General features: G+C 49.0%; 2 protein-coding genes across 2 annotated transcripts in view; both read left to right on the top strand.

Annotated features, from left to right (window-relative positions):
* ZCCHC4 (zinc finger CCHC-type containing 4) overlaps positions 1–17923 on the top strand; it is a 68389-nt gene extending 50466 nt beyond the window's left edge. The window contains exons 9-13 of the mRNA XM_075544471.1: positions 4869–4990; positions 5315–5390; positions 7253–7304; positions 10041–10188; positions 16701–17923. Coding sequence (XP_075400586.1) covers positions 4869–4990; positions 5315–5390; positions 7253–7304; positions 10041–10188; positions 16701–16821 — 519 coding nt within the window. The 3' untranslated portion in view covers positions 16822–17923. The remainder of the gene's footprint in view (positions 1–4868; positions 4991–5314; positions 5391–7252; positions 7305–10040; positions 10189–16700) is intronic.
* Positions 17924–23369: 5446 nt separating this feature from the next.
* Positions 23370–24149, top strand: part of ANAPC4 (anaphase promoting complex subunit 4) — a 35864-nt gene continuing 35084 nt past the window's right edge. The window contains exon 1 of the mRNA XM_075544470.1: positions 23370–23702. Within this exon, the coding sequence (XP_075400585.1) occupies positions 23574–23702 (129 nt within the window). The 5' untranslated portion in view covers positions 23370–23573. The remainder of the gene's footprint in view (positions 23703–24149) is intronic.

The following is a 24149-nucleotide window of genomic DNA, read 5'->3' as shown; positions in this document are numbered from 1 at the left end:
TTGCTTTCTCGCGCATCCATAGGAGGTTTATTTGTGTGGATGAAGCTATGAAATATGGATGCATGTTAGAGGTACATTAATTTACCCGAGGAGCATGCATTTCACATACCATATGTTTATAGTTAATTAGCACAACAAACCCGCATTTAAAAATAATAATAATCTCAATTAAGTTATGCAAAATCAAGCAATCAACCTCCTTCTGACACACATTCTCTGACTCCTTGGGTAACCATAAAGAAACGTTTTTTTTTTCCTCCCTCCTCTTTCCCATCTGCTATCTATAACATCTCATGGAATGCTCTACGTACTGGAACTCTGTCTAAAATGTTATTTTCCAACATTGGAAAACCTTTGTAAGATTCTCTTAGGAAGATTTTTTTTCTTACAATACTCAAATGTTCAAGACATCTTTATTGAATTTAATAAGGTAGCATGTATTAAATATGCAGGGAAGCATATGAGGGAAAACTATGAACTTAAATCATTTAGAAGGGAGCCCACTTGCAATGCAGCCATTCATTTCATAGGGCTCTTCTAGGCAAAGCCTTTGTCACCGCTCCCTCCAAACCACCTGTGTTGTCCCAGTGCACCGAGTGAAGACCCTGAGAGGAAATGCTCATTGGATCTAGTGGTTCCGCTGTCAGTGATTCATTGTGATTGTCATCCTGTGAGGTATAAAATTAGTCATCTCAGAAACAGGACCAGCACTCAAAAGGGAAGGGCCAGAGGGGACGTGCTTTGAACCTGCTCAGTGAACCTCCCTCCGGGAGACAGCCCTGACAGCAGAGGAGCAGCAGGAGCCGAGCCAGGAGCCGGAGCAGGAGACAGACTAGTGGACATTGCAGCCTGAGAGCAAGTAAAGCTTCGGGCCTTTGGGTAAGAGGCTGACTCTGTGGAGGGGTGTGCCTCTGGGCACTTAATTTGGGGTGTTAGGTTCACTGACGCCCCCCACCCGGCACTGGACCTGAATGCCTGTGGTCTGAGGATTACAGTAGAGTGGTGTGCTCTCTGGATATTTATTGGCAGCTTACAAAGAGCTTTGTGGCATTGCTTGAGCAGAGCAGAGATCAGGCCAATAGGCTGAGGGTCAGAGAGGCCTGCCTGCAGGCTCAGCAGAGAAGAAACTCCTCTGACTACACAACTGTATCCTGAGTATTTCTCACCTGACTTATAACCTGTTGCGTTCCCTCATGAGCCCTATTGTGAACTGTGTGAGGCCACTGCAATGAAGTAGCAGACCCTGGTGGAAAGTAGAGTGAGCCATGAGAGACAGTCATACTTGGAATTATTTGGAGTCAACTTCTGGTTTGTGTATTAGCCTTTAATTCCAACACCCAAACTTTTGTCACTGAGTCAGTTCCGAGTCCTAGCAACTTTATAGGACAGATTTGAACTGCCTCTGAGGGTTTCCAACGCTGCATTCTGTATGGAAGCAGAATGCCAGGACTTTGTTTGGCAACCACTGGGGGATTGGAACCATTGATCTTTTAGTTAGCAGTGGTGCATTTGACAGTTGTCCCACTAGGGCTACCTGTAGGTAGCATAGTCATAGGACTTTAAAGCTGGAAAGAAACATGGATGATGTAGCCTAGGCTCAGGTCCCAGTGTGAAATCTGTGTCACTAATTCCACGACAAGCAGCCCTGGTGGTGTAGTAGTTATGTATCTGGCTGCTGACCACAAAGTCAGCAGTTTGAAACTACCAGCTGCTCCTTGGTAAAAAAAAGGTAGGGTTTTCTATTTCCATAAAGTGTTACAGTCTCAGAAACCCACAGGGGAAGTTCTAGCTTGTTCTATAGGGTCACTATCAGTCAGCATATCCTCAGTGGCCAGAGCTTGAGTTGAAGTTCCTGACAAGCAGTCAAGCCTCACAGGGATGGTTTCAGTAAGCAGAGTCCTGCCCTACGAGACAGCTCCATTTATTGCCGCAACCACCGAACAAGACCATTAATAGCACACGTGAGTGAAATTTTGCTGAAGCTAATTTAAGAAACGGTTGTAGCAGCACATGGACAGAGAGCTGCTAGAGATTCAAACGGTTCAGAAGAGGACATGGCACAAAGTCTCATTGGTGACATCAGAGGGACGTTGACTGAAAGCTGGGAACACCAGAAAGATGTTTACCTGTGTTTTACTGATTCTGGGAAGGCATTGGACTGCCTGGATTGTAAGAAACAATGGATAGCCTTTGGTAGAATGGGAATTGCAGGATGTTCCACTGAACTCATGCGGAACCTGTTTATGGATCAAACAGAACAAGGGAGCACTGCATAATTTAACATCAGAAGGTGTGTGCCGGGTTCGTATCCTCTCACCACACTGATTCACTGTGCCGAGCAAGTACAGTAAGCTGAGAAGCTGCCCTTTCTGAAGAACAGCATCAGGATCAGTTATGCAGATACCACAAGCCTGACTGCCGAAGAGGAAGAGGGTTTATGCGCATTCTGATGAAGAGCAAGGACTGTAGCTATCAGCTTGTACCCCAACGTAAAGAAAGGGAAAATTTCCCACAACTAGGCCAACAAGCAACCTCATGATAAACAGAGAAAACGTTGAATTCGTCATGGATTTAATTTTGCTTCGGTGCATGGTCAAATCCTGTGGGGGGTGCTGCCGGGTGAGCTCAGTCTGCCAACCTTAATGCAGTGCAAGCCATTGGCAGCACCCAGGGACTTTCATGGCCTCTGTGGGTCTTCAAATGTGATCTCACCTTGTGCTTTTCTTGTGAACTTGCACTTCTTGGTAGGGCAGCCGTGAGCCCCTACTAGCTGTTTATAGTTGGGCCTTACTGTGAAGTCACTACCGGCAGCCAGAATCCTCTAGGATTTCCCCACAGTCTCTTCTTTAGCTCGGTGTCCTCGGCCATGTATGCATCTTTTCCAACTGCGGAAGCTTAAGGCTTCTTCCTCCAGTTGTTTCTATGGAATGCTAGTAGGTGTCTCATTGGCTTACCCAGGGAATGGCTGTGAAACTGTCCAGAGGGAGCCTTGGGATGGGCCAATTAAACAGTCTTGGATCACCCAGTAAGCACAGAAAGCACAGATTTTACTTGGGCTTACTTAGTAATCTATAACAATTTCACAGGTTTGTTTGTACCACATTAAAGATCCTGCTCTGGGTCTGGCTGGCATTTGCGTTTCCCAACCCCACAGCACTTTCCTACAGAGCAGAACTTTTTTGCAAATGAATGATTTCTGTGACATACTGGGTTATGCTTTGGCTGCTAACTTCCATGTCAGCCTCTTCCTGGGAGAAAGATGAGGCTTTCTAATCCCCTAAAGGGTTACAGCCTCAGAAACTCAGGAGCAGTTCTACTCATTTGGTGGGAACAACAAAGGCTGTGCCTGGGAAAGTTGGACACTGAATAAGAAAAAGTGTAGAGGAATCGATGCATTTGAATTGTGCTGGAGAAGAATGTTGAAAGGACCACGGACTGCCAAAAGGACAAACCGATCTCTCTTGGAAGAAGTAAGGCAGCAAGGATGGCAACACTCGCCTTACGCACTTTGGGTGTGTGGTGAGGAGAGACCAGACCCTGGAGGACATGATCTTTAGTAATATGGAGTGACAGCGAAAAAGAAGGCGTGCAGGGAGATGGATTTGACACAATAGGTGTGAACTGCTGACCATGAAGTTAGCAGCCCAACCACATGTAACCCAGTAAGCCCCCTGGGCTCCTTGAACTCAAACCAATCCTGCACAGCCATCTCCACTTGCTGCAGTGTAGCTTCTCAGTGGCTGGACAGGCTTCGTGCAGTTACTTGCACTTGAGTAGGGTTAGGTAACACGACTTACTTACAGATTCGACATAAAGACACACTGAGGGCAGACCTCGTTTGTAACTCCGGGGAGTTCCTGTATGGGGTGCCGCATGGAGTGGCCTGGCAGTCACAGCAGCTTCTAAACCAAGTTAAGAATAGGTGTAGGGAACCAAGAAAATATGTTGAAAATGATGGCAACATAGGCACAAATGTGCATGAGACAATTGATGGATGGAATGGTATAAGAGCTTTAAGAGTCCCCCAATAAAATGATTTACAATAAAAAAAGAGGCGCAGGTAATAGAGGGGTGGGAGGAGATGGGGGATGCAATAGACGAACAGTCACAGTCATTCTGGTTGCCTTTCATTTACTTTGGAGAGAATCTGCGGAAACTGGAAGTGGAGTTAGGGATCTGAGGAGAGAGGTCAGTGTTTCCATGGGGAAACAGCCAGGGCTGTGAGTCTCTTTCCTCTACCACACCTTTCTGTTTACCTCAGCCCGAGGCCAGGCATTATCTGATTTAACAGCAGGAAGTCATGACTTCCTTTCCAGATGAAAGTTATGTAAGCTCGCCTAGGGGAGTGTGGCAGGCTGCTCCCATGATGTGAGGGTCCCACAGTGAGCCTGGGAGAGGAGACCAAGCCAGGGCTGGACTTCACTTTGGTAGGGTGAAGCTGACATGGCGTACTTCACACACCAACAATGAATGGAAAGGCCCCCAGCAGGCCTGCCCACATCTTTAAAGGAGGATTGCTAAAGCCACAAGCTCCCATCCTGATTACGCTCACACTCCCTAAGCCGGATCTAATGGGCCGAGCTCTTTGGTCCAAATTTATTGTTGGACAAAAAGATGAGGTCGCTCCTTTTATACTAGGCAAGATAGATTTATCATCATAAATTACACCTTTTGTCTAATCACATTTCACTGCCCGTGGCCTTCACTGACTGCTGATTAGCAAGTAGACTCCTGTTCCGAAGCGTTTTGTGTGAAGTACTGTGGCTTCACTTGTACCTCCGCTTTGGCTTATTCCTTTATTGGTTAAAGACTCCTAACGTGCGTTGTTGGCTCCTCTGAGTAAACTATCTTTGTCCCTTGCTTTCTAGGTAGATTATGACAATCATGCACTTTATAAACATGGGAAGACCGGCCGGAAGCAGTCTCCTGTGCGGATTTTCACCAACATCCCACCCCATCAAATGATCCTTCCCACTGACGAAGGGTATAGGTAAGGTTGCTGGGGGACGTGGAGGGATTTGAATTGATGAGCTGGAATAAGCAGCGAGAGTGCCTTCGCACTGGCAAGGATGGAACCAGCGGCACTTGCCCAGCTGGGCTGGGCACCTCAGTGGATGTGTGGGCCTTCACCCCGGAAAACGCAGCATGACGCTGTTCTAAAAGGAGGGGAATTACACATCATAGATTCTTCCGTGTGTTTTCCATTTGGTTCATAATCTTAGAGCGCTTGTTGAGACCAGTGCCTGGTATGGTTTGTCTGTTTGGGATCTCAGGAGACGTGTTTAGCTGATGGCGGCTTCTCTCTTTCCTCTAGATTCTGTTCTCTGTGTCAGCGATACGTGGCTCCCGAGAACCGGCACTGCGAGCCCTGTGGGGCCTGCACGTCCAAGGTCCAGAGTTCTTAGCCCACACCTACTCGCTCATTTTGTTTCGCCTGTTGGCTTCGGTACCTGCGTGCAGTGTTGCAGCTGCATGGAGACGCATGCTCATCATCTTTCAATGCTCACTGTGGAGGCCTGCAGGCGTTTTCAAATAATTAATTGCCATCAACAGCACCCGTTTTCAGTTCATTCTTTCCTTATTGATATATATTTTCCAATTCATTTTTATAGTCCTTTATGGCTGTTAAAACGATGAGTGTTTAGAATCGGCGGGCGCAATGTGAGTGCTGATCTTCATCTATGCATATGGACACCATTTACACCTAACACGTAGGGATTCCAAAGCTGGCATTTCGATAACACGGGACACGCACGTATTTCTGGAAAGTTCTGCTAGCTCATGAACCAGCTCGTTAATCCTCTGAACAATCCTGCGAAGTAGGTACAGTTATTGCTCCCTTCTTTACAGAGAAGGGAGGGCTACTAGGGACAGAAAACCATAGCAACATAAAAGACAGGTGCCGTGGCATCCCAACACTTGGTGGTCCCCGTGTGCAGAGTAGAACTGTAATCTTCCGGAAATCACTTTCTGCCTCTTCCGTCTGAGGCATCCCTGAGTGGGTTGATCCACCAACCTTCTGATAGTAGCCAAGCAAGTAGCCGCTTTGCTCCCGAGAGGTTCCAGACTAAACACTGTTGCTGAGGAAGGGAGGATGAGCCTCAGGTTTTAACTACATGCGGTTAGAAAGGGCGAGTGCACCTTTGACTGGGCAGCACAAAGCATTCCCCACAGAAAAGACCACATTTATGGGAACTCTATCATCTTATTACTGGTTAGACTTGGTTTTCATTAGGTGGCCCATCTGCTGATGTTCTTCCAGTTGATTTAGAGATGATCTCTAGAGGCCACTTCTGCGATGATGCCCACATCATAGAAAGTCCAAAATGGAGAAGGTACAACTGCAGTATTTGAGGGTACACGCACAGGCCTGAAAATGAGCCTCGTCCAGGCATGACCCGCACGGATGCTGCTTGCGGGGAAGCGGGCATGTGGGGCCATCCCTGGGGGAGAGTGTTTCTTGGTCTGGGGCTGTGTCAGTGCTGACTCTCCAACAGCTCACCCTGATTTACCTCATCTTCCGGTTGGGCCGAGCCACACCGAGGACGGCCTGGCTGTGTTTGGGCACCGGGTTACTGATGGCTCTGCACTGCATAAAGTGTCTCGGGCGCCCTGCGCTGACGCGGTCAGCAGCAGTCAGTCATTGGTTCGCTGATCGAGACTCCCTCGCAGAGCAGATTACAGCGCTAGCAGTGGGAGTGGGAATAAAGGGGGGTCTTAAGCTATAACTGACTCATGACCAAGTCATCAGAACCCGGGAGCCCTGTTTTAGGACGGGGACTACTTGCACTTGCTAAACTTTAGTACATACATGTTTTATGTACTTTTCAAGATATATTATCTCACAGCTTAAAACTATTCACACAATAAGTGGTGTTATATTACCATAAGGTTCTCAGATTTGAATTTCATTAAGGATTGCACAGGATGGAGACAGACTATTGTGATGACTGATACTGAAGGAATTTTTATGAGGTCTTTCTTTGCACCCAGTCGGCTTTTAATGGGTGCAGGCCTAGGAGCCCCTTGCACGCGTTCCCGTCTTACGGTTACAGAGACTGAGGTGCATGCGGAGGCGTGGGAGCTGCACGGAGAAGGCCTGCATTAAATCAAAGCAGTTAACTGAAGCCCAGGAAAGGGAGGGATAAGGAATGAATAATTTACACCGGTTTTTAATAAGACATTTTAATTTTTAATCATGTGATCTGATTTTGATGACAAATTAAACATAATTTAAAAATTGTTTTTGTAGGATGGCAGGAAGTGGAATCATTGCTTTCTCTGCAAAAAGTGTGTAAAGCCGTGTAAGTACTGAGCCTTTAACACATTCTAGGTTTTCTCCATCTAAGCAGGGTTTATGTTTCATTGTATTTATAAAAAGAGAAAACCATGTAGAGACCTTTGTTTACTTGCCCTTTAAGTTTAAATTTACAAAAACGTGCATTTTGCCCTTCATGGGGAGAGGTGGCCCGTTACCTTGTTTCAGTGCAGCACTTGGCTGATGTTAACACGGAGAGTAAAGCGTGATAGGGAACTGGGCAAAGTCCTGGGGTTAGAAAATCACAAGGGAAGAACACACTCAGCATTTCTCAGGCTGAAGAAAAGTTCAAGCCTTGAGTTTGAAGAATCCTGTGGCCAAAACTGGATGCAGGAAGCATCAACAGAAAATGGAAGGAAAACACCGACTCACAGCTAAAAAGAACGGATGGACACTCAGCCATTGCAGGAGGTGCCAGATGATCAAGAAGTAATGATATTGAAGGAAGACATTCAGGCTATACTGAAACCATGGGCAAAAAACAAGGCTGTAGAATTGACAGAATCAGGACTGCATTGTTTCAAAACCAGTGGCACTAACTCATCTATGCCAGGAAATTTGAGAGAGAGAGCTACCTGGCCAACTGACCAGGAGATTAACACTTGCCCCTCTTCCCGATGATTCAATACAATGTGGGATTAACGGGCAGTGTCATTAATATCTTATGCAAGTAAGGTTTTGATGAAGATCATTGAAAATTGGTTTCAGCAGTACATCGATTCGGAACTGTCAACTTCAAACTAAATTCAGAATGAGAGAGAAAATTGCCAACACCAGATGGATCATGGCTAAAGGGAGAAAGTACCAGAAAGATGTGATTTCCTGACTGAAAAGGTGAGTTCCCTTGTGTGGATCATGATACATCATGGGTAACATTGCAAAGAACTGGTGTTCCAGAACACTTGGTGGTGCTTACGTGGAACCTGGGTACAGACAAAGGTAGTTGGTGGAACAGAACAAGGAAGCACTGCTTGGCATATGATCAGGAAAGGTGTGCCGCAGGAATATCTTTCCCCCAGTTACTGGAGCGCTGAGCCAATCGTCTGGGAAAGTGGACTGCAGGAAGAAGAACATAGTCTCAGCATGGGAGGCAAACACGTTCACACCCTCCCGGACGCAGATGGCACCTCTGCACCGTGAAGGCAGAGAACTTGAAGCACTTCCTGATGAAGTTCAGAGTGAAACCTTCAGAATGGGTTACACCTCAACATACGGAAGACAGAAGTCCGCACAGCTGGGCCCGTGGAAAGAGGAAAGGCAGATGCTGGGGAGGGGCTCACTTGACTTGGGTCAACAGTCAACATCCAAGGAAGCAGCCATCTGGGAATTAAGCAGTACGTGTCTTTGAGCACACCTGATGCAAAAGAGCTCTCTGTTTATTTGTTTATTTTACCCAAACCATTCTATTAGGAGCTAATAAAAGATCTCGTTAAAGGGTTCAGAAGCAAAGATGTAACTTTGAAGACTAACGTGCCTCTGACTCAAGCCATGGTGTGTTCTTTGTAGCTTGTTTTCTTGGTATATACGCCACCTTTCATAGAGGTGAATTGTGCCGTCATAGTAAGAAGCTGGGCGCAGGACATTTGAGAACATCGTTTTCCTCATGCATGCCATTAAGCTCCCTGCTAGGCCCCTCGCCACTCCTCAGCTGAGTGGCTGCTGCTGTAGAGCCGCCTAGCCTGCGTGCCACAGGCACTCCAACAGAACGCGCACAGGAAGCAAGCCAGCAAACCACCCAGCAACCACATCTAGAAAATCCAAGGGAAAACAAGGAAAGCAGAAAATACGAAATACTGAAACGACTTTAAAATGGGTCAGTAGGGAGATCAGATGGTGAGGTGTAACATTTTAACTGGCTACACCTGCTAGCATTGACTTTATAATGCTCTTGGTCTGGTTTCGAGGCTCTCCATTCACACCACTGTGCTCAGAGGGGGTTTCCAGTTGCCTCATATGGGAACGGACCGTGAATGAGAACGATTCAAGTAGAATCGATGCATCTGAGTGATGGTATTAGTGAAGAATACTGAAAATGCCGTGTACTGCCAGAAGAAGAAACAAACCCGTCGTGGAAGAAATCCAGCCAGGATTCACCTTAGAAGCAGAGATGTGAGACTTGCCCCCACATCCTTTGGACATGTTCTCAGGAGGGGCCAGACCCTACAGAAAGACATCCTGCTTGGTCAAGTGCAGGTCACTGGGCTGAAACGTCGTCGTGGTGACGATGGTGCAGGAGTGGACACTTTGTTCAGAGGGTCTCTGAGTGAGACTTGACTCAACGGCGCCTACCAACAGACGTCCCCTCAACCGGCCACCTTGGTGTCAGGAGAGAAGGGATGAGTTTGCTGCTCTGAAACAGGAAGAAGTGAGCAGACTTGGGCGGATTCAGACCTCCCTCCTTCACCTGGCTTCCTGAGCTGAGTCCTAGCCCTGGTGGCATAGTGGTTGTACTTTGGGCTGCTAACCACTGTCAAGTGAGGAGTTCAAAACCACCAGCCACCGCGAGTGAGAAAGACGATGCTTTATACTCCTGTAAAGAGGTCCAGTCTCGGAAACCCACCGGGGCAGCTCCACTTCATCCCTGTCCTACAGGGTCGCTGTGAGTCAGCGGGTTTGGGTTTTGGTTAAGTAAGTGAGCCTCAGTATTTGCAGTAAGCTCTGTTAGTGTGGTAAGTGATGACAGCAGGCGAACATCTCCTGAAACTCAGTCTTTCTCTTCCAGCCTGGGTGCACTGCAGCGTCTGCAACCACTGCGCCCTGCCAGAGCACCCCTGTGAGGGCCCGGCAGCCGGCTGCTTCGTTTGTGGGGAACTCGGTCACAAGCGCGCCACTTGCCCTACCGTCTCCTCATCCAAGACCTCTGCTAGCAAGTTAGTTCTTCTTACGTTTAACCTGGAAATGGTCTGCCTTGCATAGCTCCTCCCGGGCGGCGGTAGAAGTGCGTAGTACGAGGGCTCAGACGTGCTCACGTGCACTGGTGGCATTCGCTCTCGTTGGAGAGATGTCCACAGACGTTTAAAGTCACAGTTGCTACTTGTCATTGACTCAGAAGTCATGGATTGTTTGCCTTGCTGACACTCTGCGTTAGGCAAGGTTGGCGGTTCAAACCTAGAGGGGGGAAAGATGAGACTGTCCACTGGTGAAAAAAATTATTTACAGTCTTGGGAATGTTTTGTAGCATAGACCCCCAAACTATTTGGCCTACCACCTCCTTTTCAGAAGAAATCATGACTCGGTGCCCCTGGCAGTGGAACGCTCCCGTCCTATAGCTGGGTAAAGTGCAGGTGAGGCTGTCGACTGCCATGGAAAATCACGGTCTCGGAACTCACAGGGCAGTTCCACCCTGTGCTATTGGTGCGGAGTTGGAACAGACCTCTTGGCAGTGGGTTTGTCTGCTTTTGCAGCCCCTGCATCATTCCAGAGGTCTCCCATGGGCGGCATGGCCCTCTTTGGGAAATCAGCACCCTCTAGGGTGCTCTGAGTCAGAATCGACTGCATGGCATCGAGGGGTGGCGATGGCGATGGGGATGGGGAGCGTGCGGTGTAGATGAGGCAAGTAGCTGCCTTTTACAGGATGAGGCATGGGAATAACCAAGGTACAAGGCCAAACACGATGAATGGTCTGTATTCTGTGTCCATTTGTAGCTTAGGAGAGGGGGAGGTGACATTTAGTTGTGGGGTGAGGCTCCCTGCTTTTTGGAGGACTCCTTCAGCCAGGCTTCAAGGGGCACGTCAAATTGTGACTCATGGTACAAGAAAGGCAGGAAGAAGGCCTTTCAGACTGAATGTACATCTTGTTCCTTGGCAGAGAAACTGTAAGATCAAGTTATATTTCTTTATAGAGTCAACCAGACCGAGAGGAAGTATTTAGCTGTACTTAGCATTCAGTATTGATTATAAATCAGAGGAATGTTATACCAGTGACAGCATATTTAGGAGAACTATTGTATGAGTATAATTATACACCCTCTCCTCCCAACTCAAAGGATGGTAGGGACCGAGGCCTCTTTTTTTTTGGTGGTGATGGTATGTTTCAATTCATTGCTGTTCTTATTCATTTCAAAAATGTTAACAGCTTTATTGACATATCATACAATTTGGGGTATAAATGTCTTAGAGTTGTGTAAGCACTACCACTGTCAGTTCTTCGAACACGTTCTTCATTCTTGTATCCATTATTATTAGCTTTTGTTTCCTCTCAATTCCCCTCCCATAAGTTAAGAAATTAGTAAACCAGTTCCTGTCTCTACAGATTAACTCCTGGCAATCATCACGCTTGGTAAAGTGGAGAGGCAGTGAGAGAGAGGAAGGCTCTCAAGGAGATGGGTGGACACGGTAGCTGCGACACTGGGCTCAAGCGTAGGAACCACTGTGAGGATGCACAGGACCGGGCAGACTGCTTCATTGTGTTGTGCATCGAGTTGCTCTGAGTTGGAACTGGATCAATGGCACCTAACCTGACAACAGCCCTGGGTCTTGCAGCCCCACTCCCAATAACAAAGTAAAACAGAAAAACCTCAATTGCAAAGAAAGAACATAATAAAAACTAGGACAAATTAGAAACAGTTCCAAAGGGAGAGCAAGATGTTATGATGTTAGATTTTAACCTAACTACATTTGCAGTAATCCACTTTCCAATGCCTCCTGTCTGATAGCAAGGTTGTTCACATTCTTGCTCAATGGGCAGAAGCTTAATCCACGGGGGATGCTACAAATGGATTTTGAGCTCTCGCCTCCATCCTTAGCCCTTCCCATACGGGTGCTCAGAATTTAAGCTCTGCTACGGTGCAAGGCCCTTTGGTCCATTTTTCAGGAACCTGAGCCCCATGCTTAGTTTTGGATTAGAAGCTTAATGGCACTAAGATCCAGGGGAACACGTCTAAGCTGTTGTCTAAGTTGTGATGAAAAAATGCCTGTTTGTATTAGATGTATGTGATGCACCAGTTTCTGTTTTATGGCTTTATTAGAATGCTTTCTCAATTTCTTTTTATTTTCTCATTGGAAAAAAAAATCATTTTTTCATTCCATCAAGACCCAGCCACTTGAATTCCACCTCCTACTTACTCTGCCTCTTCCTTACTTCTTATCAAATTTACACTATTTAAAAGAATTATCTCCATTAAGTAACCCACAGTGGAAATGGAACTTTGAGAAAAACAACCAAAGTGGGTCTAGTGTCATCTGATTGACTAGCTTAGAGAAAATTGACGGTGAGTTTCTCAGGGTGGCCGTGCGTGGAGTCACTGTGGCCAGTTTATGGCCAGGTGGTCAGGGGCTGGCACACCAGGCAGGCCTCACAGCGTTTGTGTAGACCGTTGATCGCGACGATAGTCGGCCTTCAGTGGGCCGTGCCCGCATCTGCAGGTCTCTGGCTTTGCCCTTCACGTACCTCGAAGGAGAGGTCTCAGGAGGAAGGCTTAACCACAGCTGGAACTCTGCAGAGGTCATGCAGAGATAGGCTGTCAGGCCGGTGTGGGGGGACAGAACCTCATTCCACCATTGCCTTTGCAGTGAGTAAGCAGACATCTGGGGCTTGTGTGTGACTTTGTCCCCTTGGCTCCACAGTGGCCCCTCCTGGAAGTCTTTTCTCTAGAGAGAACACCTCTTCCACGTTAGAAATTTAGGAAGGTGGTGTAGACCGACGTAAGTTCCCCTGTCTCAGTGTGCTGCTGAGTCCATGTGAACTTAAAAGCTGCATGCTTCTGATGTGTCCATGTGTCTGTGTCTTAAGTTCAGAACTTTTCTGAATTTCTCATGACGCGCAGATTACTAATGTTCTGCGGTCAAGTTGCATTATTCATGTGCATTTTGATATCTTAATCTTGATGCCTTATGGGATTTGAGAGCAGCATAGAAGCATGCAGAGCAAAGACTTCATTGAAGAAGCTGGCACAGTCATAGTTACCTCGTGCTGCTCAGAAACACCGCACGTGGACCGCTCTCCTAGAAATAGATTCTCTCTCAGTGTGGGCAGGTGGAAGTCCAGCTCAGGAGCGAGCTTTAGGGGAGGGCTTTCTCTGTTGTCTCCGTTCAGTATCTGTGGGCCCACTGCCCTTTGCAGGTGTCAGTGCATCTTGGCATCAGGCTTTCGCTGCGTCTAGGAGGTTCTCAGCACGGGGACCCAGGGGCCAAAGGAAGCACTCTGCTCCTGGCTCTTCCTTCTTGGTGGTACTGAGGTCTTTGCCACTGTGCTTGCTTGTAACTCTCCTTTCATTTCTTATAAGATAAAAGGTGCTGTGGGGCCACATCCCTGGGAAACTCCACTTGGGAGATGTGACCTAAATAAGGATATTACTTTCTACCCTAATCCCCTTGCAGCTGATTGGCTGCTCGTATCACCATGGAGATGATCATATCATTGCATAGCTGCTAAACCACTGGCAATCTTGACCCAGCCAAGTTGACACCTGTCTTGTGGGGACACGATTCAATTCTTGAAACTTCTTACAGAAACCTTCCTGAGAAGAAGGCCACCTGACAAACCCCTGGTTCAGGACTGTTCCACTGTTAGGGTGCTGTGCCGAGTGGAGACTGGAAGGTGACATGCTCAGATAGGTGGACACTGAGTTTGCCTTGTAGTAGTGTAGGCATAGAGGAAGCTCATCGCTGGCTCTACAAGGCGCCCCTGGTCTGCTAGTGAGATAATGGGGCCCGGGAGAGCCAGCCCTGCCCGGGCCTGCCTTGCTTTTCCAGGTCTGAGTTTTCCACCTCCAGCAGGGTGTTGCCTCACTATTGCCCTGTCACTCTCTGAGTGGAAAGCCTGTGGGATTTCCTTCCTTCTCTGAGAGATTTCTGCCTTTTGCTAGACCTGGCTTTCACAGCATTACTACCTGCTGTTTCGTTGTGGAAGTTCATCTCTGTCTTCCCAGGTAGATCGTATACAGTGTCTTTCCCAGAGCGAACCTCTTGGAGTGTGGTTCCTAAGTGGTATTCAACTGGCTTCTCTCAGAGAAGATTCCTGAACTCTGGCTGACAGTTGTCTTGGTAACGGTTTTCTTCCCCAAACTCCAGAAGCCTTGTAACAAAATTGACAAGGCAGAATTAGGACTTTTCCCCCTTAAAATAGTGAAAATTAATTTTAATAGTCTTTTATGCATACATAGCATAAAAGATATTTTTAAGCATATACTTTTTTTACAGCTGTTTTATATTAATTTGTTTTTCCTTCATGCTAATTTTGCTCTGGCCCAGAAGTGGAATGATGCGGGCTCCCTCTTGTGGCGAACGCTCCGTCTACCAGTTACATAAATCCTTTTCATTTAGAGGGCAAATACTAGGTCGCTTTAATTTTAAGGCAAAAACAAAACACTTATTTGATTTTGACTCAATCAGTTCATCACAGCTTTATTAAGACTTTGTATTTGGAAAATTTTGTTTATTCATATCTCAAATGACTGGGTTTTTTTAAAACCCATCTACTTTTTTTAATGGCCTTTAACAAACAAAAATGTATCCTCTCACAGCTTAGGAGGTGAAAAGTCTGGGTGCAGGGTGCAGGGTACCATCTCTAGGGGAAGGCTTTCTCACTCGGGACCTTGGGGCACGTCTCCTCCCTGCCCTCCTGAACGCTGTCTGCCCATGGTGTTCACCATCAGATCTGCATCTTGTGGGCAAGGCAAACAGAGATGGGTTTACAGTTTTTGGGACAGGCATGCATAGCACCATTGGCTTTGCTATTAAGAGATTATATCATTCGATGTCATTCGATGTGCTGGATCCTCCTGGAGGAGGAAAGGATCTTGCGTCTAACAACTGGCTGTGGGAGAAGGGTAGGTAAACAGCATACTGGCAGCTGTTTTTGTTTGGACTGTGGTGCCCAGTGTAAACAGGTCCAGCAAGCGGACTGACACCGAGCGCATGGACAGTAGCTGACCTTGTCAGGTGATTGCGGTACACCTCTCTTTTCCCATACCGAGCCACACCTGGGATGGCACCCCAGACACTGGGGACCCAGCTTCTGGAGAAGTCGGGCTTTGCCTTTCCGCACTGGTGACTGTGACTCTGACCACCCTGCTTTCCTTCCCTGTGTTGCCGGAAGGGAAGGAGGGAAGGGGTGATGACAGCCTGCTCTGTCTTGTACCTCCTCGAAGTCCCCACTCTTTATTGTGAGATAAGTGCAGGGTTTCTGAGCAGATCATCAGTTTTCCGTTCAAGAACTCGGACACATTTTGTCTCAACTCCTCGCTTCTCTCATGACCTCCCCCACTTCCTCCTGGTTTTATAGGTCCAGCCCTTAGGCCAGGGGACACAAAGCCTCCATCTGCTTCTCAGGGGCCTGTCGGTGCTTTGTGAAGCCTTTCCGAGATGTGGGTACTGGGAAGGCCCAGAATCAGCTTTCTCCCAGGGCTCAGGTGGTTCGCCAGGGGAGAAGCCGAGCCCTGATGTTGCTGACTCAGTTTGTGGGGAGAAAGTTCCAGGCCTGCCGGTGCTGCTTGTCCCAGCCACCCCTTGTTCATGATAACATGAGTGGCCTAGTTCTTCTAGCTCAGAGTAAGGGGGTGGTGAGCCGGCCATCTTTCCCAGCTCCAGGCTGCCTGTGATTTCCTCAGAGAACTCCTGAAGCCAAGGGTCTTACCTTCTGTGGCATGGGATAGTGTGAGTCTCACACTGTTCGTGTTGAAGCAGCTCTCCTTCTGTGTGGCACTTGTCTGGAATCTGAGATCTTCCAAGGAAAGGGGGGAAATGGGCCTAGCGTTGCTTTTTAAGAGTCATGGTGGCGTAGAGGTTGTGCGTTAGGCTGCTAGCCGCAAGGCCAAGAGTTCGAAAACACCAGCTACTCCTTGGGAAAAGGTAGGGCTTTCTACTGCTATAAAGTCAGTTATGCTCTCAAACGCTCACATGGACTGTTCTGCCCTGACCTGTGGGGTCTCTATGACTAGCATCGCTCAGTGGCAGTGGTGGGGGGCGGGAACAGCGCTGCTCTGCCCGACATGTGCTTTTAGTTTTCTCCCTCTGCTCACAGCCAAATGCTGCGATGGTCATTTCTCACAAAAAGTAATTCAGGGATTTGGAGATGAAGTGCTGAGTGGAGCAGTATGGATGTAACAACCCCCCCCCCCCCTTTTACCACTCCTCCACCACACACACACAAAGGAAAAAACCTAACTCATTGGTCTAACAATTTACCTCTGTGCTGTGTTTGCCCTGACTGGATTGTTTTAAATCTGTAGTCACCATCTTTCAAAGACATTTCTTGTCCCAGCATTTTGCTTGCTTAGGCTTCTGACTCTCACGACAGGAGTCGGCGGGTGTCCACCACTTATCAGTCAATTCCATCTCTCCTTTCCTTTTCTTATTTGGTGAGCTGGTTAATTAAACTTCAATGTAATTACATCATTCACTAGGTCCCTGCTTCAAAATAATTTAGCGCCTTGTTTTTCAGAGTTGTCAGGAAGCAGAAGCAAAGGAGAAATAATAAGATAAAATTGGCAGTGACCGAAGGACAGCCCGTGAATCAGGCCTCTGCTCCACGAAGAAAGAAGAGGAGGCAACAGGCCCATTAATATCTCTGCTCTTACAAGTCCAGTGACGGGAGAATAAGAACAAGTTACAGGCCAGCCTCTGAGGCCATTTTCTGGGAGTGCCACACACTGGGTAAACCCCAGTTGCTGGCGGAGGTGGCATCTGGCTGAGCTGTATGTCTCTGTGCCTGCTTCTGTCCATGCAGTCCCAGGGTGCTGGTCTGTCCACAGCTGGCTATGCAGCTCTCTCCACATGCCCTCTCTCTCTCATCGTGTAGCTAAACAGTGGGCGCCCGGCCAGCCGCCTTGTGCAGAAGGTGTCAGAAGAAACCCAAAGAGAAAACACCAGGCTTTGTTTACACTGAGCACCAAAGTCGGTCATGTTAGATTTGGAGATCCTTGAGCTTACATATCGAAATGGTTGAAATGCCCCTAGAAAAGAAATGTACAGTGTACAATTATCCTTCAGTTGCACCTGAAGATGAGGGAAAGAATTTTGACCAGGGCCACTCTAAATACTAATACTCACTGTGACATTCTATTAAAGATTCATGCATACAGAACATTGCCAGTTGTTCTTCTCCAGCTTTCAGAGTCACTGCAGCGTGTGCTGAACAAATGACACGTTTTCAGCTGACATTAAGAACTGCTTTGTCCTCTCGGACGAGCCCTGGTGGTGCTGTTGGGTAAGCCCAGAACTGTTTATCCTAAGATTGGCAGTTCAAACGCACCAGCCGCTCCTTGGGAAAGAGGAGGCTTTCAGCTCCTGTAGACCGACAGCCTCAGACACCCTCCATCGGCCACTCCACTGTGAGTTAATGTGCACAGCAAGTTTGTGTAAAAGCAGTACGTTCATGTAGAGGTGGCGTGGTACTTACATAATCTCATGTCCTCCTCCTGGGGGGACGGACTACAGAAAAGTGGGTAAAAGGAGACGTCTGACAGTGTATGATATGGCAAAATAATAATGTATAAATTATCAAGGGTTCATGAGGGAGAGGGGAGCGGGGAGGTAGGGAGAAAAATGAGCTGATGCCAGTGGCTTATGTGGAGATCAAATGTTTTGAGAATGATGAGTGTAACAAATGTACAAATGTGCTTTATATAATTAATGTATGTATGGATTGTGATAAGAGTTGTATGAGCCCCCAATAAAATGATTAAAAATGATTTTAAAAAATCTCATGTCAACTTGAGGAGATTAACAGTGAAGGGGTGAAGTCTAGCCTGTCAGTCAGGTCACAGCCTGATGCCTCCTTGTGGGAATTTCCTCCCTGGAAGCAGGATGTACTCTCTCTCTCTCTGCCTTCCCTTTCCTGCTGTTAAGACTCCCAGAGAGATGGAGGAGCCGTGTGGAGACCCACACCAGCATGGACATGCTTTCATGGCCACTGGATCCACAAGACTTTCTACCCATCGATCTGTGATCTTCCTGCATTAGGCATCATTGCATGTGCTGTGTGAGTCTAAAGAGGAATTTACGGACTAATATCGGATATATGAGCTAATGTCAGAATTATGGACTTGGTCTGGACTGGGCAATTTTCTCATTATACATTTGCTCTTTGCTGTAAAGTTCTCTCTTACATGCACGAGTGTCCCTGGACTTGTTACTCTAGTCCACCCAGTCTTAACACAAGTGGTTAGTAGCAGAAGGCCGTCTGGTTGGGGGGCTAAAACCCTCCCTCACCCCGTCACACTGGCTGGCTGTAGTGTGCCCCTGCCCAGGCCCTTCACTCTCCCCTCCCCGCCCCCCGTGTTAGAATGGGGTGACCATCGCCTACCAGGTCTGCCTTCGTGATGACATGAGCTGAGCTCATGAGCCCGATTGATGCCAGCTCCACGCTGTTCCTGGTGAGCGATACTCACGTGAAGATGGTCACAGGAGGCCCCTTGTTGACCCGCCCGTGGCCCACAGTCGCAGCATTGGAGGGAGTCCTTTGGACATGGCCCTGATAGTTGAGGTCAAGGTGATATCCAAGTGTGAGCTGAGCTCCTAGCCTTTGGAAATGACCGGAAACCCTCCTGTCCTTTCGTTGCATGCATTGCTATGAGGAGAAGAGCCGTACGGAGCAAAGCTGGCTGACGGAAGGGCCTGCTTGTTCACTGCGTGTGGCACCTGAAGCTGCCCCTTGGGCCTTGGGACATCAGAGGTAACCAGCTGCTTCATGCGTGATGCCAGTGATGTCATGTAGCCACTTGAGGAAGCAGGCGGATAGGCTAGTGCAGTCCCAACCAAGACCCTGTTCTCCAGGCAAGTCGGACATCTCTTGACCCTGTAGAGTAGAGCAGATGCTGAAGGGTTTCCAAGGTTGTAAGTCTTTCCGCCAGCAAAAGACTTCAACTTTCTCTGATGGAGCAGCTGGTATGTTCAAACCCCTGGCCTTTTGGATAGCAGCCAGCCCAATGCTTAACTCACTGCATCAGTACTCTCCAGATGGCAGACACTGTCTTCAGGTTGATTCTGATTCATGCCATTCGGTGCCATCGAGTCAGTTCCAATCCATAGTGACGCTGTGCACAACAGAACCAAACCCTGCCCAGTCCTGCCCCGTCCTCACCATTGTTCCCTCCCATCGAGGGTCGTCTTCTTTCTCGCTGCCCCTCCACTTTAGCAAGCGTGATGTCCTCCAGGGACTGATAGTATGTCCAAAGCCTGTGAGAAGAAGTCTTGCCTTCCTTGCCTCTAAGGAGCACTCTGGCCATACTTTTTTCAACACAGATTGGTTTGTTCTTTTAGCAGTTTCTGGAACTTTGAATATTCCCCAGCACCACAGTTCAGATGTATCTTTTCTTCTCCTGTCTCCCTTACTGTCCAATTTTCACATGCATACGAGGCGATTCAAAGGTCAGGTCCAACTGAGTCGTCAAAGTAACATCCTTGCTTTTCAATACTCAAGTATCACTCCATAGTGATACTTGTGCAGCAGGTTTACCCAATGCAATGTGCCTTTTGATCTCTTAACTGCTGCTTCCATGAACATTGACTGTGGACCCAAGCAAGACAAAACCCTTGGTAACTTCAGGTTTTTTCTCTATTATGATGTTACATATTGGTCCACTTGTGAGGATTTTGTTGTCTGCATGAGTTATACTGAAGGCTACAATCCTTGATATTCATCAGCAAGTACCTCAAGTCGTCCTCGGTTTCAGCAAGCAAGGCGGTGCCATCTGCATGTCCCAGGTTGTTAGTAAGCCTGCCTCCAATCCTGATGCTGCACTCATGATCCAGCTGCTCTGGGGATTTGTTCAGCAGACAGATTGAACAAGCATGACGAGAGCACACAACCCTGTCTTACACGTTTCCTGATTTTAAACCATGCGGTATTGTTTGGTTCACACACTGCCTCTTGATCCATGTACAAGTTCGGCGTGAGCACCATGGCGTGTTCTGTGATGCCCTTCTCACAGCTGCCCACAGTTCGCTATGGTTCACACGCAGCAACTCTATATAGGGTTTCTGGGCTGTAAGTCTTTAGAGAAACAGATGGCCTCAACTTTCTCCCAAGGAGGAACTGGTGGTTTTGAACTGCTGACCTTGTGGTTAGCAGCCTGTTTCCCGGACAGCACTGCCAGGGCTCCTTCTCCAAGTAGGAGGGGCTCCTAAATACCAGGTGAGTGAGAAGCCTCAAAACTGTGTGGGGTGGGGTGGGGGTGGGGATGTAATCAATGCTATGAAACAAAATATATGGATTGTTGAGTGGAAAATTGAGCTGCTCTAAACCTTCACCCAATTCAGAATAAGGCATTTGGAAAGAAAGACTAAACCCTTCATTGTGCTACATGGAAGGGAAGCTACAGCACTCAGCACTCCCCAGGTCAGCACACTTTTACAAAACAGAACTCCAACCCCACTGCCTTAATGGGAGCATTAGGACAGGCAAGAAGTTACTTCAGGGTCAAGTAAGAAGGTCATTGCCATAGAGATGCTGCAATCGTTTGTTTGATTTCAGGTAAGTGTTTACATGGAACCAGATTGAGTAGCATTGTGGCAAAAGTGAGCAAGCTGACGCTTGGGCTCTGGGCCCACTGGCTGGGTCGTAATGGAGGCTCACTCTTCAGCTGTTGCACAGCTGTGCAGACAAGACTGGTCATCTTTTGAAACTGCCGGGCTGGGTGGGGCCCTGTTATATGCAGCTGTGGGGGGGCCCTCTAGGGAAGGCAGCCAAACATGCCACCTGCTCAACAGGGGCACACGGAAACGGAGGAACTATTAATATGCGATCCCAGCAAATCTCCTTTGGTACACAGACCCCTTAAGAGTGTTAACGGGGCAAAAAATAAAAAAGAGTGTTAACGGATTGAAGATGCCTCTTAGAGCATAAGGTGCACCTGACTCCAGCCAGGGTATTTTCAACCCCTCCGTGCATGTGAAAGCTGGGCAGTGACTAATTAATGAGTTGAATTGATGCGTTTGAATGACGGTACCGGGAAGCATGGGAACCATGGCACGGACTGCCGAAGGAAGTAGCAGCAGCCGTAGAAGTACAGCCAGGACACTCCTGAGAAGGATGAAGTGATGTTGTCTCATGTCCTTTGGGCATGTTATTAGGAGGGGCCAGCCTGGAGAAAGACATCTTGCCTGGTACGGGGTCAGTGGAAATAAGGAAGGCCTTCAAAGAGATGGAGTAACAGGCTGCAACAATGGGCGCAACCAGCCATGGCTGTGAGGATGGCCGACTGGACAGGGTTTGTCTCTGTGTGCACAGGGTCGCTATGAGTCAGAATCAGCGTGATGGCACTGAACCCCCAGCCCCCAGACAACTGTGATGAACATGCTTATCACCAAATCTTTTCCTACATCTTCCAGGTCAATCTTTATTCATCAGAATACAATATCCGCATTCCACTTTTACCAGAACTTCTCTTTCTCATTGGCGTCCTGTGAGTTGTCTCTGTATGGCTTTCCCAGCACAGCAATCGAAGTGAGAGACATAAAAACCCAGGCAGACAGAGACCCGTTCTGCCAAGACAGGGCAGCTCCCAGGTGTTTTTTATAATCCCCACCGTCGTTATGGTCGGGCGTCTTTGAGTGGACTGATATCGATGCACATCAGCCCCAGCTGGCAGAGTGGAATGTCCCCATAGAGCTGAAGGCTGCCATCCCCGTGGGGTCAGGTTGCCAGTTCCTTCTCCAGTGGAGCCACTGGGTAGGTCTGAACTGCCAACCTTTCAGCAGTCAAGCACTTAACTATTATTCCACCCACCCACTGTCATCAAGTTGGTTCCAACTCACAGTGAGCCTGTGTAGACCTTTCCATGCTGCATCTTTATGGGCGCAGACAGCATCTTTTTCCCCAGAACAGGTGGTGGGTTTGAAAAGCTGACCTTGGTATTAGGCATTCACCACTTACTCCACAGCACCACCCACTCAAAACAAAACCTTACTGCCAAAGAGTCTATTCAGCTCATAGTGACCCTAACAGGATAGAGTCGCCCCTGTGAGTTTCCAAGCCCGTCTTTTTCCCACTGCAAGATGTGAACCACTGACCTTGCAGTTAGCAGCCCAGTGTGAAACCAGCAGGCCACAAGGGCTCCTCAGCGCTGGGGCTCTTGAATAGCTTTGATTAATTGTTGTAAGTGGGGATGTCAAATAAATCATTGAGTCGAAATCAACATATGAGCCAACACAACCATGTCTCTGAGTGTGTTGTGAACTACCCTGGGTTAGGAATGGAGCCTTACCTGCCAGGATGGAGGAGGTTTTGAACAGGGCCCGCCTCACTCCACGTTGGAATCACCTGGGACACTAGTGGTCTGTCCTGAATCCCCCGGGACCCCACGTGTGTCCGAGAAGGGAGACTCACAGGATTTTCATTGACTGACCTTTTGGGAGTAGATCTCGCCAGGCCTTTCTTCCTTACACCTTTTGGCTAGGCATCACGTGTTCAAGCCACCTCAGATGGGGGCTCATCATTGGTCGGCGATGCTGCTTGGGCAAGGGGAATTTTAACAGCTTGTGCAGTTTCAAACACAATTGTGTGGCTAAAGGCCCGGCAGTGCTTCGTTGTGTTGTACGTGGCGTCCCTATCGTTCTGACCGACCGGAGGGCGTCTAACCAGGCCTTGCTACCTTGCCACCTGGACTGAGAACCACTCGCTTGTAGGTGGTCAAGGAAGGCTCCGGCTAGCCAAGCCCTACAATTGACATCCCTTTTCCTCTCCCCGTTTTCTCGGAGGCCTCAGCACTCATCTCTGTCGCTTGGTCCAAACGTTCAAGAAATAGGGAAGACCTGCAGGATACGCGCGCGTACTCGCGCATAAGCCACTTTAGCCAAAGGCCAGAGTACGTCTCTGCACGCGCGGCACCTCCCGCCAAACCCGAGCCTGTTGCTCTCGCTCTCGGCCGTCCATCCCCGCACCCGCCGGCCACGCCCACTGCTCGCTTCCGCGCCTGCCGCTCAGGCCACGCCCACCGCTCGCGCCCACAGACCACGCTCACTGCTCGCTCCCGCTCAGGCCACGCCCACCGCTCGCGCCCGCGCCTCCAGCCTAGGCCACGCCCTCTTCTCGAGTCCGCGCCCGCTTCTCCCCGCTCGGGCCCGGTCCGCCTCCCTCTCGCGAGGCCACCGCGGAGCCGGAAGTGCCGGGAGCGCGCGGCAGCCTTGGCGGGTGGCCCCGGGGCGCCCGCGCGCGGCCGGCTGAGGGAGGCGTGGGTCGCCACAGGGACGCTCTCGGGCCTCGCTGCAGGCGCAGTCCGTGTAGAGGGGCGCTTGCACCCGCTGGGGCCGACGTCTGGGGGCTCCCCGGGGCCGCTGCCCACCTCCACTGGGGTGTTGTTGCAGGGCCGCCTCCATGTTGCGGTTTCCGACCTGTTTCCCATCCTTCCGGGTGGTGGGAGAGAAGCAGCTGCCGCAGGAGATCATTTTCCTGGTCTGGTCTCCCAAGCGGGATCTCATTGCGCTGGCCAACACCGCGGGCGAGGTAAGTGAGCAGGCCCCCACCCGCGCCGGGGCCCAGGCCAGCCCGCTCGGACCTCAGTTTCCCCGCCCGTGGAGCCCTCCTGCCCAGGGCAGCGGTAAGCTTCCAGTTCAGAGTGTCACCAGCCAAGGAGCCCCGAGGTCCGGACGACTCTTTGCTGGCTTCCAGCGCAAAAGTTACTGGCTTCACCCACCCAGAGGCGCCTTGGAAGAAAGGCCTGGCACTCCGCTTGCGAACACCCTTGGAAACCCGGTGGAGCCGCGCGCGCACTGCGTCGCAGTCGACTGCATGGCACCCAGCAACACCACGGAAGGCCATGCCTCCTAAGACCCCCTGCCATGGAGTCAGTCCTGACTCAGAGCAAGAACCTTAGAACTGTAGATCTTGTTGGGAGCGGACTGCCTCATCCGTCTCCCTTGTGGGCTTTGAACAATTCCCTTGCCGTCAGCA

Source organism: Tenrec ecaudatus, chromosome 3 (assembly GCF_050624435.1).
Source record: "Tenrec ecaudatus isolate mTenEca1 chromosome 3, mTenEca1.hap1, whole genome shotgun sequence".
Taxonomy (NCBI): Eukaryota; Metazoa; Chordata; class Mammalia; order Afrosoricida; family Tenrecidae; genus Tenrec; species Tenrec ecaudatus.
This window is presented reverse-complemented; position numbering and strand designations above follow the sequence as displayed.